General features: G+C 39.3%; 1 protein-coding gene across 5 annotated transcripts in view; it reads left to right on the forward strand.

Annotated features, from left to right (window-relative positions):
• Positions 1-17,302, forward strand: part of dlg5a (discs, large homolog 5a (Drosophila)) — a 45,082-nt gene that overhangs the window by 1,447 nt on the left and 26,333 nt on the right. For all 5 annotated transcript variants that reach the window (XM_058651318.1, XM_058651321.1, XM_058651319.1 and 2 more), the window contains exons 2-6: positions 9,852-9,920; positions 12,519-12,696; positions 13,591-13,734; positions 14,230-14,413; positions 16,429-16,688. In XM_058651318.1, the coding sequence (XP_058507301.1) occupies positions 9,852-9,920; positions 12,519-12,696; positions 13,591-13,734; positions 14,230-14,413; positions 16,429-16,688 (835 nt within the window). The remainder of the gene's footprint in view (positions 1-9,851; positions 9,921-12,518; positions 12,697-13,590; positions 13,735-14,229; positions 14,414-16,428; positions 16,689-17,302) is intronic.

Below are 17,302 nucleotides of genomic sequence, written 5' to 3' on the forward strand. Positions count from 1 at the left end.
GTTGAACGTTATGCTTTATTAATTCATTAATATTATGTCTTTCACAAAAAATAGTTTATCATGTGGAGGAGACAGTGACTGTTATAAAACAGGATTTTGCTTGTTTAGAGTAAAATTCCTTCTGTTTTTAATGTGAAACCCACTAAGAAACAATCTTTTTTGAGTATGTATACATTGCGTAGCTGCAAGGTGCTGGAAAAACATTAAAATGACCTTAAAAGTGCTTGATTTTGACCTCCTAAAGGAATTTTGGATTGTACAAATGGAGGTTAAATCAGCCAAATTCATTACCACATTACAATTTAAAACAACACTGTCAACGAGCACTTGGAAACGTAACATTCCCTTTTATTGTAATTTTAGAGAGATTTTTGCCGATAATATATCAGGGGGATGTTTACATTTACATTTACAGCTACGAGTATGTTAAAGGATTCAAGACGAGAATTTGTCCAGTACTTTCTTGATAAAGAAGCTACGAAACGTTCCATGAGAAATCCTCCAAACGTAGGAGGGGCGTGGCCTAAACACGAGCGTATCTAAGGTACATAACGTGTTGACGAATCGACAGAATATTATGCTTAAAATCAATAATGTCAGACTTGAAAGAACATGACACAATAGTACAATGTTGTGTTGCATAAGTTTATAATTTTATTGTATTACATATCACATTTTCTAAAGAATTTTATAAAAAATATGACTCAGAAAAATTTAAATGGTGAAAAAAATGAAATTTAAGAAAAAAATAAAATGGAATTTGGAAAAAATGAAACTGTAAATGTCACCTGTGATATTTGTTGCATCGTTTAAATTCACACGGATCCAATTCTCATTTGTTATCAGCAGACACGATGTGCTTAGGGTACATTAAGTAGCCTGACTTGTTTCCATGACAACGGGTGTACCACTGGTTGTGTGTGTGTGTGTGGTTTACTCATGCGTGTGCAGAAACGTGAACACATGAGTCGCACTTTACTCTTCATTTCCACACATTTAATTAAAAACAATAAACAGAAAACACAGTCGACTCACCGGAGACACGTTTACTGTCTGAAGAGCGACCGAGTGTAAAATCCCCGTCTAGTTTTGCTTGTTTTGCTTCGTCTGAACTGAAGCCAGCGTCGTGGCCCGAGGCCCTGAATGCAGCGTGAGCCTTGAGATTCCTGTCTTTTTTTCTGCTGTTACATATTCCACATGTAGAACAACCGTCTGTGTGTGTGTGTGTGTGTCTGTGTGGTTCATCTCGTACATTAAATAGCTTTAAAATACAGTAGTAGTCGTCGTCGTAGTAGTGTTGGATTTACAGTTTACAGCTGCTGTGTCGTGTACTTTTATTCTCCGTCTCCTGTAGCAGTAAACAAACCCGTGCTGAGCTGGTGTCGTCTTGCTGCTGCTGCTGCTGCTGCTGCTGCTGCTGGATCATTAACGCCTCCTTTAGCTTTATTACTTCCTTGTGTGGAGTTTTGTTGCAGCAGCAGCAGCAGCAGCGAGGGAGTAGCTGTAAAAACTGGACCCTCATGTAGGTATCAGGATTAGAACCGTCCGGTGATGATTCAGAAATGATTGCTGGACTTGGGTCGGATCAGATCTCTTCTCTCTCTTCACTTCTCACACAGCGCAGCCTGTTTCTTTACATCAGTGGTTCCTAAAGACTGGGTCTGGAGAAGTGGATCTTTTTTCTATCTGATCTGACCTGTGTCTGGATCATCTGGATTTTTAAACCTTAAACCATTTTAGACAATGTTCCAGTTTCTTTACATTAGTGGTTCCCAAAGACCGGGTCCTGACCCATAGATGGGTCACAAAAGAAATGTTTTTGGTCCCCTGTAAACAAATTTGCAGTATTTTTCTCTAGCATTTAGCTAAGATTTTTGCGAGGGCGACGTTCTCGGGATTAAAAATCCAGAAATGATTGCCGGACTCGTGTCGGATCGGATATATCGGGGAACAGGAACGTTGGTTCAGGGCGGACACGACTCGGACACGGTGAAGTTTGTGTCTGTGAATGAAATCAGTGAGTGAGGAAATGTTCACAGCATTTCAGCGCCAGTGTGACTGTGTGAACGACACAGGGCGTGTGACAGAGAGTGGGTGTGTGTGTGTGATTTCATGTGATGAACTGATAGAAACTAGCTCCTCCCTCATGTCACTTTGCCTGCTCTTGTTTGCAGATGTGTTTCCTTTGCCAGCTGATCCTCCACACACACACACACAGTTAACCTAACCACAATACAAATCTTAGTCCTTAACGTAACCAGTTCCTAATAAATGAGGTTCTGCCTCATTAGGACCAAGTTTTGGTCTCCATGAGGACGACTGGTCAGTGTTTTGCATGTATTTGTTGCTTCTTCAGGACCAGTTCTATGTCCTACGAGTGTCTCGTAGCGTGAAAGTGGCTAAATTTATCGTCCAAAATCAGCATCAGTTATCGCTCTGATCGCCAAATATGGGTGTGATTATTGGTTATAGAAAAGTCAGTATCAGTGGACCTGTATCGTCGGTACGTGTCTGTGATGACGTGGATTTTGTCCTCACTTCATGACCTACATGGACCATTTTAACCTGGAAGAGCAGAACGTGGACACCTGCACTCAAGGGACAATAATGACAGTGATTTAAACACACACTGAGTGGAGGACGACACAATTCTCACTGACACACTGCAGCATCCGCAGTCTTCCTCCTCTTCCTCGTCATCAGTTTACTTTCATCTTCACGTCGTTTGGGTTCTTCGTTCTCCTGCTTTATGGTCTTATTTTTTCCTCTGACCCAACATCCGTCTCTTTAAAACTTTTATTTCTCTTTCCTGCTGATTTATTGTGTTTCCTCCCAAACCGTACGACTGGTTTTGTTTCTCCTCGCACTTAAACAGAGGAGAAAGAGAGTGATAAAAAGATGGAGGCAGAAGAGAGGGAGAGGGAGAGAGAGAGAGAGAGAGAGAGAGAGAGAGACAACAAGGCTTTTGTTGAGAAGTTGTGCAGGAGACCAAAGTGCCCAGTCAGCAGCTCACTCTGTGTGTGTGTGTGTGTGTGTGTTGCTTGTTTCCTCTTTGTCCTCCAGACTCTGTCCCTCTCTATAAACCACAGTGGACAGACAGGATGAGTTATGGCCCTGACACTCTCATCACCACTGCTGCTCTTAAATACAGTATTTCCCATGAGCCACAGCTTTTCCTCTTCTTCTTCTTCTTCTTCTTCTTCTTCTTCTTCTTCTTGTTCTCAACTCGCTGACTGGAACGAGAAAACTAGCTCAAACTATCTCGTTATGAGAAAACTCAAACTGTCTCGGTACAAAGGATTATCTCAAATGACCTTTTTCTCATAAAACCATGAAAAATGATCACATTGCTACAAGAAAATGGCAAAAAACTGCCTGAAACTATCATTACAAGATCTATCTCAAACTCTCTAAGACGAGATCTATCTCAAACTCTCTAAGACTAGATCTATCTCAAACTGTCTAAGACGAGATCTATCTCAAACTAAGACGAGATCTATCTCAAACTCTCTAAGATGAGATCTATCTCAAACTGTCTAAGACGAGATCTATCTCAAACTGTCTAAGACGAGATCTATCTCAAACTAAGACGAGATCTATCTCAAACTAAGACGAGATCTATCTCAAACTGTCTAAGACGAGATCTATCTCAAACTCTCTAAGACGAGATCTATCTCAAACTAAGACGAGATCTATCTCAAACTGTCTAAGACGAGATCTATCTCAAACTCTCTAAGACGAGATCTATCTCAAACTGTCTAAGACGAGATCTATCTCAAACTCTCTAAGACGAGATCTATCTCAAACTAAGACGAGATCTATCTCAAACTCTTGCTACAGCGAGAACCATCTCGTGCTCTCACTGCGACGAGAACCATCTCCAACGCTCGCTGCATGAAAACTCTATCTTGGAATGTCTTGCTGCGTGAAATCGCTAACTTGGTTTAATGCTGAATAAAAAAAAAAAATAAAAAAAAAGGTTACACGAACGAGACTATCCCGGTCATATCTTGCGTTATTTTGATTGATTGTGCACTAGAAACAGGAAATGGCATATCTTAAAACATTGATTTAAGGATTTTATGAATCTATCATCACTATTGTATTTTTTTTTTATCCCAAATCCTAAATTTTCAGAGATTTAGAGCCTTTAAAACTTTATTTATGGAGAAACACAGCAGCATTTTTACACATTTTAATACAGTATTTGATGTCATTGAGTGATGAACTAACAGCAGAGGGATAAACGAGCCTGTGCTGTCGAGTCATTATTTGCTTGCCTTTTTATTTCCTCTCTTCTCTCTTTCCTCATTGGCCGGAGCTGAACAGCCAATCACAGTGATCCCTCTGATGGACAGACAGTGATTTTGCCATAAAACACTTGGCAGGTTCTGTGGCGATGACGGTGTCCCGGGCTCGGAGTCCGCTCCCCCCTCACTGCTGCATGTACCGCAGTCCCACTTCATTTCCCTCCTCACGCTGCAGAGGAAGTCATCAATTCAGCTGCTGTTAACCAGTGTTTCTGCTCACGTGTGATTGATGACGTTTGAGCAGATGACTTTTCTTTTACGACTTTCATTAACGTTTGCAGTGTCTACAGTCAACATTGAAACAGGTCCATCTGTCGCTGGTTTAAATAATCCAGTGTCAGTGTGGAGGTTTACAGGCCACTGATTATTGGATGGATTAAACAGATCTTAGACTCGTCTAGAACATTAAATTATTCTCTAATATTCATTTTTTAGCTGGTTGTATTTAAATTAATTGATTCATTATATATATGTAGCTGTGGTGTATACACTTTTGTCATATTTATATTTAATATTTTATATTGCCTACAGCCTTTTATAGCTGTTTATGTCTTATTTAGTATTTTATTTTTTATACTACTTTCATATTCTATCTGTCTGCCTCTTTGGTTAGCTAGATAGCTAACCAGCCAGCTACTAATCTGTTTGCCTAGCTAGATGGCTTACCAGCCAACCTGTCTGCCCGTTTAATTAGCTAGATAGCTATAGAGCCTAATACTAACCTGTCTAGTTATCCAACAAGTCAACTACCAACCTCTACCTAGCTAGATGGCTAACCAGCTAATGTGACTGGCATTTGGCTAGTCAGCTATCTAGCTAACTAGATTGACAACTTGACTAGTTGGCTAACAAGCCAACTACCAACTTCTCTACCTAGCTAGATATCTAACTGACCAACTTTTCCGTCTGTTTAGTCAGCTAGATGGCTAACTAGCCAACAACAGCCTGTCTGCCTATCTGATTAACTAGATGGCTAACTAATCAAATACCAACCGGTCTGCCTGTTTAGTTAGCTAGACGGCTATAAAGCCAACCTCTCTACCTAGCTAACTAGCCAAATACCAACCTGCCTAGTTAGCTAACCAGCCAACTACCAACCTCTTAACTAAACCTTTCTAGAAAGCTTCCTAACCAACTACCAACGTGTCTGTCTGACTGACTGTCTGTCTGTCTCTCTAACCCTTCAGCATCAAGTGTAAAATATGCTTTTTTTTGACTTGAGCATTAGCATGTGATGACAGGTTTATTTACACTGTGAATGTGTGAACCACAGTCAGGAGTGTGAGCTGTGAACGCTTCATTATCACATACGTTCATCTGCTAACTCGCATGAGCCCGTGAGGTCCAGACAAAATGGCTGGTGTGTGAGCAGGTCATGGAGATGAACAGCTTCTCTGTTTGTCCCACTAACACAAACACCATCACCACCATCTTTCTCCATCATGACATCACAGCTTTTTCTCTTCCAACCTTCACTGTCCTTTGTGTCCTCCGTTATCTTGGACCCGGGCCATGCTGGATGCGTGAGCGGCATGTAGGGCCTCGCACGACGTCTTCAGAATATCAGATTGGGGAGAATTTATTGGCAGAAATTGAAAAATACTACTTTCAAGCGCATTTGTGAAAGTGTAGGAGAGTTTTTGTTATCATAGCCTTGTAAAAGCACTGTCCTCGACTCGTGTCTGCAGAGGTGGACACTTTTAATGAGAAGCTGGACAGAAACATGTCTCATGTCTGGAACAGAAGGAGGTGGTGGAGGCTCGAGCAGCACCTGAGCCTCCAGAGGTGAACTGTAGATGTTCCCGCTGCCACATCAAATCAGACGGTGATGGATCTGAACCCTGCACCCTGTTAACATTTTATCAGACGTCCTAAACCTGTCCGACCCGACGGTCCTGCAGTAAATCAGCGTCTCCTGACTCCTGTTCTGATTCTCAGCAGCGTCTGTGCAAACACAGAGGGACGTTTGCTATCTTTAAACGTCTCGCACAAGGTTTCTTCTACTTTGTTGTCGATGTGCAGAGTAGAGCTGAACAATTTATTGCAATACGGCCTGTAATGCAATTTTCAAATTGCAGGAGGTGCAATATTTAATGTAAATATTTTATATGTGTAATTCAAATGAAAATGATAATAACTTTGTAAAAAAAAAAAAGTATCACAAATCATATTGCAATCTCAATTTTGGTCAAATAATCTCAATTAGATTCAGCCCTAGTGTGGACGTCAGTTAGAGGTCTGAAAACGATTAATTGATCATTAATCAAGTATTAAATTAATCGTCATGTATTTTGGCAATCGATTAATCAGTTCTCTAGTTTTTTAGCTTCTTAAAAGTGAATATTTTGTGGTTTCTTTGCTCCATATTACAAAAAATCATTAAAACTGAAACGTTTTTATCGTTTTGAGTGTTTTTTCAGTTTCTCAAATTTTTCAGCTTCTTAAATGTAAATATTTGCTGAAGTGAATACATTTGGTTGGTAGAAAAAAACAAGACATTTGGGAACATCATAACTGGACGTTTGAGAAACACGGTCAACATTTTCTCACATATTTCGGACCAAACCATTAATAAATGAACATAAAAACGTTTAAAACAGATAAACGGCTCAAACCTCCACAGATTCTCTCTGACCGTCTCCCAGTGTCTGTGGTTTCATATTTACGAGCTTGTGCTTTGATATGACACCGTTACAGCCCGACCCATAAAATCCTCCTCTCAAATACTGTTTGGACATAAAGTGTATGAGACAGGAGCCATTTTAAAAAATAACAAATCACACAGTAAAGAAGATGTGTGTGATGTTGTCGTTCACATCTCTGAGCTTTGAGGCTATAGGTGTTTTTAAAGAGGATGAAACCACACGCACAATTTTTTTAAAAAGTTGACCTTGGCCGTTTCTCAATATCCATACTTGTGCGTACTCCCGTATTGTTAAAACGTCGTCAGCCTCAGTCCAAGTTCTGTTCCAGTTCTCAAGTACGTGAGCAGCGAGTACGGTTCTCAAAGAAGCTCAAAAACGCCCACAGCTTGTTTTACTTATTAAAATAAACACTTAAATCGTTCAAATTGATTATAAAAAAAGTTGGCGATTCATTTGGTAGTACAATAAAAAGTGTTGCAGCTTTATTTTCCCTCCTGAGTTCCCAGTGATATGAGTATTATTAATGTTGAGATGCGCTACAGGACACACATGGACGTCTGAGTGTCCGAGGACGGGGGGGACGGGGGGGGGATGGTTTGACCAGAGGCCGCAGCAGTGAGTCAGGCCAAGTGCGTGCGGCGCAGTAATCCCCGGCTCATGAAGTCATCATGTTAGACGTCTCTGCTGTTTATGTTTCATGTACAGACTTTAAATCAGACCATCAGTCTTTTTTGCCCCCGACAGCAGGACTTCAGTGGCTCGCTGCCCAGAATCCTGGCCTCTCCGTGACTTTGCCTCCTCACAGGTTTTGGCCCACGTCACGTCTCACGTCCCAGATGTCGTGGTTTCTCTGAAGAAAAGTTTGTGATTGAACAAGAAATCTGTTTATTTTCACATCAGCAACATCATTGGAGACTGAAAGTCACAGTTTAATCAAGCTAAGGTCATAGTGTGACTAAGTCTGACTAAGACAGGCAATCGGACAACTTGCAGAGTCCGAGTATACATGCACGGGAGAAAACCGATTTATTGGCTGTGTACGTGTGACTCCCCCTCCGTAGGTGGCGCTGTATCGTTCTTTAAGCTAGTGACTCAGTTTCCTGTTGACCTTTTACGTGACAGAAAAACAAACAGTGCTGCTGTTCTGTGTGTTTCATAGCTGCTGTACATGTTCATCGTCATATGAATTAGAGCGAAAAAAAGCCGGGAGAACGCCAAGTCGGACTCCAGTCAGACTAAGTATATACATGCATGAGTAATCAGACTATGGTAGTCTGACTAAGACCAGGTAGTCTGACTAAGACCAGCTTGATTTCAGTTGTAATATATTTACATGGCATTAAGAACATCATTAATTATTGTCTTGGTCGTAGTCGGACTAAGTCTTAGTTGGACTTGGTCTGTTTTGTCTGTACAACTCTGTTTTTTTTTTTTTAAATGTGTAAATGGTGACATCAGTTTCTAGTTGTATCTCTACTCAGTGGTGGGTTTCACGTCGTCTTTGTCTCAGTCAGATCAGATGCTCAGTCTCATCTTTGTAAAACGAGCATCAGCAGCAGCAGCAGCAGCATCATCATCAGCAGCAGCAGCAGAGTTTCAGATGTGCTGTGTTGATTGCAGAGCACTGATGCCGTGCAGCTGCTCTCGTCTTGTGTGATGGAACAATATGAAATCAAAGCTCTCTGAGCTCTGAGCTCTTCACTGAGTCAAAGTGTGGAGCTTCAGTGAACATCAGAGCAGATTAAAGAGACTCTGTCAGCCCTCGTCTCTTATTTCTCTTTTTAACACTCTCCTTATCTCTTTTCTGACTTGGTTTGGCTCTCGCCTCCTCTCCTCTCTTCTCCTCTCTTCTCCTCTCTTCTCCTCTCTCCTCTCCTCCTCCTTTCTGTTCCTCGAGCTGAAGCCCGAGTTCCAGCTGATGCCCAGTGTGGTTGAGGACAGAGATGAAGATCTAGAACAGTTGGTGTAAATCTACTGCAGCGACTGTTCCCTTAAATTCTGTGTGTTTATTTCCCGGTGCCTGCATCCCTTTAGATTTAGATTTATTATAATATTTTACAACATTCACTTTAAAGTGAACAGAAAATAAAATCAGTTGTGAAACTGGATTTGATCACAACATGAGAATAAGCTAGAAAAACGCCTAAAAAGATTAGTTTAAAATGTAAAATACCACATTCTGTCATTCACGTTAATGTAATAATGAAGTTTATTTGATTAAAATGTTCTGCTGCCACCTATAGGTCAAAGAAAGAATGTTTTTTAAGTCAAATTTCCTGTTTTTCTTTTACCATTTTTGTTAAATCCTGAACATTCTATATGCAGATGATATTCTCCTTTTCCCTAATCACTGTCATCACAAAGCAGATGGTGGTGAAAACACAGCGTCTGCTTCTGCTGCTCTGTGAGAATGTGGAAGTGTTTCTTCACGCTTTCTCCTATGGATTGTGTGAAATGTCCTACAGCTTAATCTCTCTCTCTCTCTCTCTCTCTCTCCCCTCTTTCTCTCTCTCTCCCCCCCTCTCTCTCTGTGAGAAGAGAAAATCTCATTTGAGCCGTGACAGTGTGCGTGTGTAGCAGAAACATACAGGGACTATACATCAAAGCCAGGCAGCGTGAAACAGTGCGAGGAGACGGAGCTTTAATGACGACGACGACGATAATATACTGTAGAGCTGCTCAAAGTTATTATTCCAAGTATAAACCCTGCACCACATATGAAGCTGACTGTAATAATCATTTCTTTCCAGTTTATATTCTCACGTAAAGCTGTAGGGACCGGGGTTGTTGAATTGTTGTCAAAAACTACGAAGAGCCGTGAGCTCTGGCTCTTCAGAGAACTGAAGGTTTCTAACGTTATCTCACAAATGTCTCTTTATGTTTTGTTTTCTGTCAGGCTCCACGTACAGCGTTCTGTCCACGATGCCCTCGGACTCTGAAAGCAGCAGCTCCCTCAGCAGCGTTGGTACGTTTTTTAATAATGAAAATAATGAAATATGATTCACAATCACAAGAGAAGCACAATATTGGAACTTTAGCCGTTACATAGGAAGCCCATAACGATAGATAGATCGTTTTGATATATAATTGCAGAGATCATTAATTCACAACACAATTGTTGGATTAGATAATTAATTATGACTATATCTATGGTGGCCTGGAAGACATATTATAAGATATATAATATATATTATATGGAAGACATAGAAAACACATTATTACAAAATGTGAAACACCAGAACAAATTAACAAAATTTTAAACAAATTTACATTTTCCAAATCAAATTTTTGCGAAACATGAAACACGTTTCCAAAACCCAAAACAAATTTACAAATTTACATTTTTAAAAACAAATTGACAACATGTAAACACCTTTTTTGTTTTGTTAAATTGTTTTGGTGATTTGTAAAAGTGTTACATGTTTGGTAATAATTCACATTTAAGAACCTGAAAAGTCAGAAAAATTGCTTTAATTATTTAAAAAAAGCACTGAAACCCATTATCAAAGTTGTTAACGATTAATTTAGTAGAATTAAAATAGTTTTTGTGTGCACACCAACTAGTGATTAGTGAATTTGACCCCCAGCATTTAACCCATCCTTGGTATACACCAGTGTTCATGACCTGTACTGGTATTTGAACCGGCAACAATGTTTTGTACAAATCTAATTTATTACAACGTGGAAACTGATCTGTAAACTGAAATATCTCAGAAATAAATTGAAATCAGGACAAATTGAAGCCAGAAAGTGTTTTCTAGGTTAGTTTTCTAGGTTACATTGTTCAGGAAGTCTGCGTTTCATGCGTTTCATCTTTCTCCCTCTGCTTTAAACTCCACATTTCATGGAGGAAGTTTTGTCACGCTGGTCTTTCCGTGGTGGATTTGACTCGGGTCCAGGTGACTCAGCCGTGTTACATAAAGCCGTAATGGGCCAACTGTTGTGTGTAATCTTCACATCATTTCCTGCTGCTGTGGCTGCTCTTCATTATCAGGAAAACAAGCCTGAAAATGACTCACGGAAGAGCGATGAGTTATTTCTGTCTGACTCTACTTGGCAGCAGAGAAGAGAAACTTGTGATGATTCTTCTTATTATTTTGATGATGACCTTGTTATTCCACTGACTGAATTCCTTCTCATGTCGAGATTAAAGCCATGACTCCAGGTTGTTTCATTATCAGTGAATCTGTAGTTTTCCTTAAATAATGGATTTTTTTTTAGGCTTCAAAGTGTGAGAAAAGTTTACAATGACAACATTCTCGAATGTCTTGTTTGGTTTACTTTCATTTAAAATCAAATGAAACCACAATAAATCAAATTTGATCACCTGAAATTACTCAACTCTAACCATAAAATGTCACTCATGTTAAATTCCCGACTAGAATAATCAAGTTTATTTTCCTTAAAAAAGCTCTGCTGTCTCCTACAGGTTCAAGAAACAAGTTTCTTTTTCCCTCATGTTCTGTTTTGTTTTTTTACATCATTCTATATGCAGATGATACTCTTCACAATCATCACAATCACAATGCAGATGGTGGTGGAAACAGAGTCAGGGTTTAGTTTTAATGATTTCTTTGTTATTTGGAGCAAGGAAACATAGACATTTAAGAAGATGAAATACTAGAAAACTTGATTTGATTAGTTAAAAAATGGCTCTTACAATTTTGGAAGAGGTAAATGAACTAGAGGTTACAACATGCATTCAGGGACCCTCGTAAATAACTTTTTTTCCCCCCCCTTCCCATGCATTATTTGATAAAACAAATTTTTAATAAAATCATAAATAATTATATCTCAGTATTTTAAAATTTACTTGGAATATCATCTTAATGTATCACATTTGTCCATTTCTCATGTTTTGTATTGGCTATTAGTTTTTTATGCTTTAAACCTTTATTCTGTTAACCCCAAATATGTGTATATGTACATATATGTTTTAAAATGTGCTATATAAATTAAATTGACATTGACAATTAAAAAAAATAGCATTAGCATTAGTTACTCACCTTTTTTTTATCATCAAACGATGAAGGAATATTTGTAAAAATGTGTGGCAATCCTTAAAATAATCAGAAAATATTGTTATTTAAGCTGAAATAACAGCAGGAAATGCTTTTATGTTTGTGTTGTAAAGGTTTAGCTTGTGTCATCCTGTTTCCTTATTTTATTTTCTTGGGCCAGGAATAGGGCTGAATTTAACAATTAATCACAATTTTACCAAAATGGCAATACAGCCTGTTGTGTTTTTCAGATCGCAGGAGGATTATTTCTTAAAGCCATAATATGTTTTAATTTACCACATGAAGTATCGCAAGAGCAATTTCACTCAAAAAATAATTATATGATTTATATGAAATCGTTCAGCCCTAGCCAACAAGGCATTTGGGGTGAATAAGGTCAGGGTGCACTCACAGCGCCCTCTGCTGGACAACTTCAGACACACTGATGCACTTGTAGGCTGTATATTTTCAACTCAAACTGTCTTTTAAAGGTTCAAGTTTGAACAGTAATCCGTGTCAGTGCGTCGTCATGACATTACTCCACTGTGTCCTGGTGTTCTCAGGTTCGCCCGTGAACGGCGAAGCTTCCTCGCCACCGCCACTGGTCGTCAACGACAACCGCTCGTCCGGAGACAATCTGGACACGGTGCTGTTCCAGCTCCGGCAGGTGACCAGGGAGAGGGACGAGCTCCGCAAGCGTCTGGCGTTGGCATCGCCCGGGACCACCTTCGACGACTGCAGGTACCAAAGCCCGTCCTCTCTGCCAACTTTCTATTTTTACTCTGCTCAGAGGTCTGTGAACGTGTCCTCAGAGATGGACGGTGCTTTTATTTGAACAGTTTTTGTCCTTAATACATGTTTATTTCTTATTTTACTCTTTTTTTACAGGCTACAAACTTGACATTTACATGTTTAAATGTTAAACATAGGACTTGTTTTTGTCATTGATTGGATTATATCATGATATTTGTTGCTTTTAAATGATTCCTTTGTTGTTCTTTAAGTTTGGAGTCATTATTTATGTGGTTTATAGATGTTTATTTTTTTGCTTATATGACAATATGTAATAATGTAATTATTATTTTTTAACAGTACTTTTTTTTAACATAATTTCATATCTACATATGTCAATATAACTCAAATGTATATATCTGTAAGCTTTGGTGACGTGAATATGTGTGTATTTTCAGTCTATATGCTGAGATAAAGGAGATATATCTGGATATAAGGCTGCACACGGGTTGACAATACACTGTAAAATAAATATAATCTACTTTTTTTCTAAGTTTTAAAAAGTAAAGTTTACTATAATTCTTAATGCCAATGACTAGGAGAAGAGTGTTGCATGTTCACCCTGGAAATGATGATGTTTTTAAATGTCTCGTTTCATCCACAAACCAAATGTATTCACTTTTAATGATTTTTCTTAACACAAGTCACGCATGTTTGTCATTTTTTCTCTCGCCGCTTCGCTCACGTCAGGATCCACGTTATTTCAAAAATGTTTGTTTTATGGTTCATTCCTATCTTTATGAATCGTAATATAAAAGAGAAGGTCAGTCTTTGGGTTTTGTTCTCATACGAGGCCGATGCCATCATGCTGATTATTGTTGTTTTTTACATTTTCTCCCTAAGGCCAAATTCCAAAGCCGGTCATGACTATGAGCGTCTGAAGAGTCAGTGCATGAGGGCCATGGCAGATCTCCAGTCTCTCCAGAACCAGCACACCAAAACACTCAAGAGGTGCGAGGAGGCTGTGAAAGAGGCCGACTTCTACCAGTAAGTGTTTTTATGCCATTTAACCAAAGGCTCGCCCTATTTATTCTGCAATATTTGAAGTGTACACTATGTTAAATGTGAGTTTGCTGTTCACAATTTTAAACTTTGCACCAAATTCCATTGAGAAAATGATAGTTTTTACTCAGCAGAGACACACGACCTGCTGTTAAACCTCTGGCTCTTTTCATACTTTTATGTCACTGGAGTAATTTTCAAACTAACACATTTAAACTTACTCATGAAGGAGGCACATGGATCAACAACTCCTGTGTGTCGTGATGTAAGATTGTCACTTTGTTCTATGGACTTTGGTACGGGAAAGTGAACGGTTTACAGATGGTTTAATACAAATTTATCCTTTTCTTGATTTACTCCTTTAACTTTTAATTGAGGTCTATAAAATGTTTGCAGAAGCAGGAGAAAGCAGATCGGTCATACATGTGTATAAGAAGTGAAGTGTCCAGATGTTTGACCTTTGACCCTGTGTGTTCACAGTATGCTGCACAGTCGTGTGTTGGGTGAACAGACGCAGCTGAAGGAAGAGATGGAGACGCTCAGGAGAGACAACTCTCAGCTCGTCCGCGAACACAATCACCTTCAGCAGAACTGTGAGGAGCTGAGACGACTGCACGGACAAGACCAGAGAGAACTGAGTGACCTGAGGCAGCAGCAACAGCAGGTACGCACACGCACACCCACACGCACACGCACACGCACACGCCACCAGAGTCGTAGCCTGACACATGGCAGCGTTTCACGTAGCGTCTTTGTTCATTTACATAATCTAACCTAGTTTTGTTGTGAAGCAGAAGAAGGACGTCGTCGTCACTGTGGCTTTAATAATCTGTGTTGTGTTCACTGACCGTCGTGAATAAGAAGAATAAGAAAAACCTCGATTCTAGACTGAAACATTATGGATTGCTACTTATTATCACTTATTTTTACACATTATATTTGATCTGTTTCTTCATGTTTACAATGTTTTTTCTTTTCTTCTTGCTTCTTCTTACTTCCTGCTACTTCTTGCTTCTTCCTGCTACTTCTTACTTTGCAGCTCTGCAGCTGTGGTCAGCTGTGGTCAGCTGTGGTCAGCTGTGCTCAGGTGTCCGTGCTTTAAAAGGACACCGCTGTTGTTTTTTCCACGTCTCTCACTGTTACTCAGTGTTTGCTTGTTGCAGACCTTGTTCACAGGTCTGCTGCTGCTGCTGCTGCTGCTGCTGCTGCTGCTGCTGCTGCTGCTGCTGCTGCTGCTGCTGCTGCTGCTGCTGCTGCTGCTGTTGTGTCACATGGGTGTAAAGTGTGTAGCTGTGTCTCGACAGCAGCGGGGGGAATTGTGTGCACCGTGGTTTAAAAGCCGAGGGGGGTTCACAGATGCACACAGAGCATTTCTGAAAAGGTCAAGCAGCTCAGAGACGCTGTGGCTCGGGTAAACTCGGGTGTGTGCGTGTGTGTGTGTGTGTGAGATGTTGTGCTGCGTCAGTCGGGTCAATACGTCTCTGAACAAACTCTCCCAGGACTCAGGAAGGACAGTATCAGCAGAGAGCGGAGACCACGTCTGTGTCCCTCAGAGACGCTGTAAAGCTCTCTGAAGGACAGTCAACACTTAATAAACCTGTTCATTCTGCTCGTCAGCTGTTTGGATTCACTCACTCTTCACATGAGTCATTGTTTTCAAGCCACACCGCTTTAGTTTGGGAGTTTTGTGCCGACGCGCTGATGCCACCTGCTGTTCAGGAAGAGAACAGCTCACTGTTTATTTCATTTCCTGTCATTTTGAACGATTACAAAGAGAATTGATGTCGACCCGTATGGATTCCCCCCCCTGTATATGATTAAAAATCATATTTAATTATAAATTATACACACTAGTGCTTAATTAATTAATTAATTAATTAATTTATTGAACAACACTTCAGGTCTGTGTTTGCATCATTTTTAAATAAAAACAACATATAGTGTGCCTTTAAATTTTAATGAAACAGGTAATTAAAAAAACCTGGTATTTTCTTAAAATCAACTTTTGAATCACAACAAAAGGTTCTGTTTTTTACACCTAATTACTAACCAAACTGAGGTAGAATTTATTTCTTAAGCAACTTAAGTAATTGCAGGGAATAATATGTAAGAAAAGGGCAAAGAAAATACTTTTTTAATTAAGATCAACTAATTTTACCTCATAAATAATAAACACAAATGTCAAAAAGTTGGGTTTTTGACAAAATGCATTCTAAAAAATTTATCTTTTTCCTTCAGTTTTATTGACTTTTTATCATTTCAAGTCTTAACTTGCATCAGTAATTACCCGTCACTTAATTAAACAATAAACACCTTATACCAATTATTTTGTCCAAAGAACAGCTGATAATTGTGTGTAATTTAAGTAAAAATAAGTAGTTTATTGATTCAAAACGTGTACATTTTTCTTCATTAATAATTTTTTTTGGCGTTTTTGAATTAGATCTGAAATTAGAAATTTTTAAATTTCGAGTCCAGAGAAACTGCTTGCCTGATTGATTTATATCATGATATATAACGATGTTAAATGATATAAAACAGTATATAATATTTTTCCCCTATGACCTCCAGCCCTAATTTGTTGATAATTTCAATATAAAATGGACTAAAACAGCGTGATTACTCAGCCTGAGTGGATGAACCGTTGTCTATAACGCGATTATTTCCCCGTTGTCTCAGGTGATGAGGGAGAGCGGCTCGTCGGAGGTGCTGAACCAGCTCTACGACACGGCCATGGACAAACTGGAGGGCGTGAAGAAGGACTACGACGCCCTGAGCAAGCGCTACAGCGACAAGGTGGCCAACCACAACACGGACCTGAGTCGCCTGGAGCAGACGGAGGAGGAGAACCGGCGGCTGCAGAAGCAGACGGACGCGCTGCTCATGCAGCGAGACTCGGCCGTGCACTACCAGCAGCAGTATTCCACGTCCGTGAGGAGGTGAGAGGAAAAACAACGACCACACTTACCCTAAGATACACTCACCTGCAAACACCAGGCTGCCCACAGGTGCTTGAAATCCTTGAAAAAGTGCTTGGATTTTGGATAAAGTGCCTAAAAATGCTTGGAATACCCACTATTGACGTAATAATTTGCTTATTAGATGGAGAAATTAATAAATATATATTAAAATGTGACCTTCATAAAACAAAATCCATCTCTTTTAATGTGAAATAATATTTTTTGTGTATGTTTATATTACTTTACACACAGATATGAATGTGAATATTTTCTGTTTTCTTTGCTCCAAACAACAAATCATGATTTATAAGAACATATTTATTATATCTATTCATTTAGAATTTCTTCTATCCCAGAGCAAATATTAGGAATTAATACAGTTGTGGTAATCACAACAATTTGTTTTTGTTTTTTTAATCAACATTTTAACAAAATTACTAATGACTACAATGAAACACTAAGAAAAAAGATCAAGTAAATAGATTTTACTGTCAAAATTCCTTTGACTTTTAGAAAAGCCAGAGCAATAATTCTTTGTGTAATTTTTGGTTCTTTACAGTATTGTCTATTTTCAAACCAAATCTTGGGTTCAG

This window comes from Solea solea, chromosome 15, assembly GCF_958295425.1.
Source record: "Solea solea chromosome 15, fSolSol10.1, whole genome shotgun sequence".
NCBI lineage: Eukaryota > Metazoa > Chordata > Actinopteri > Pleuronectiformes > Soleidae > Solea > Solea solea.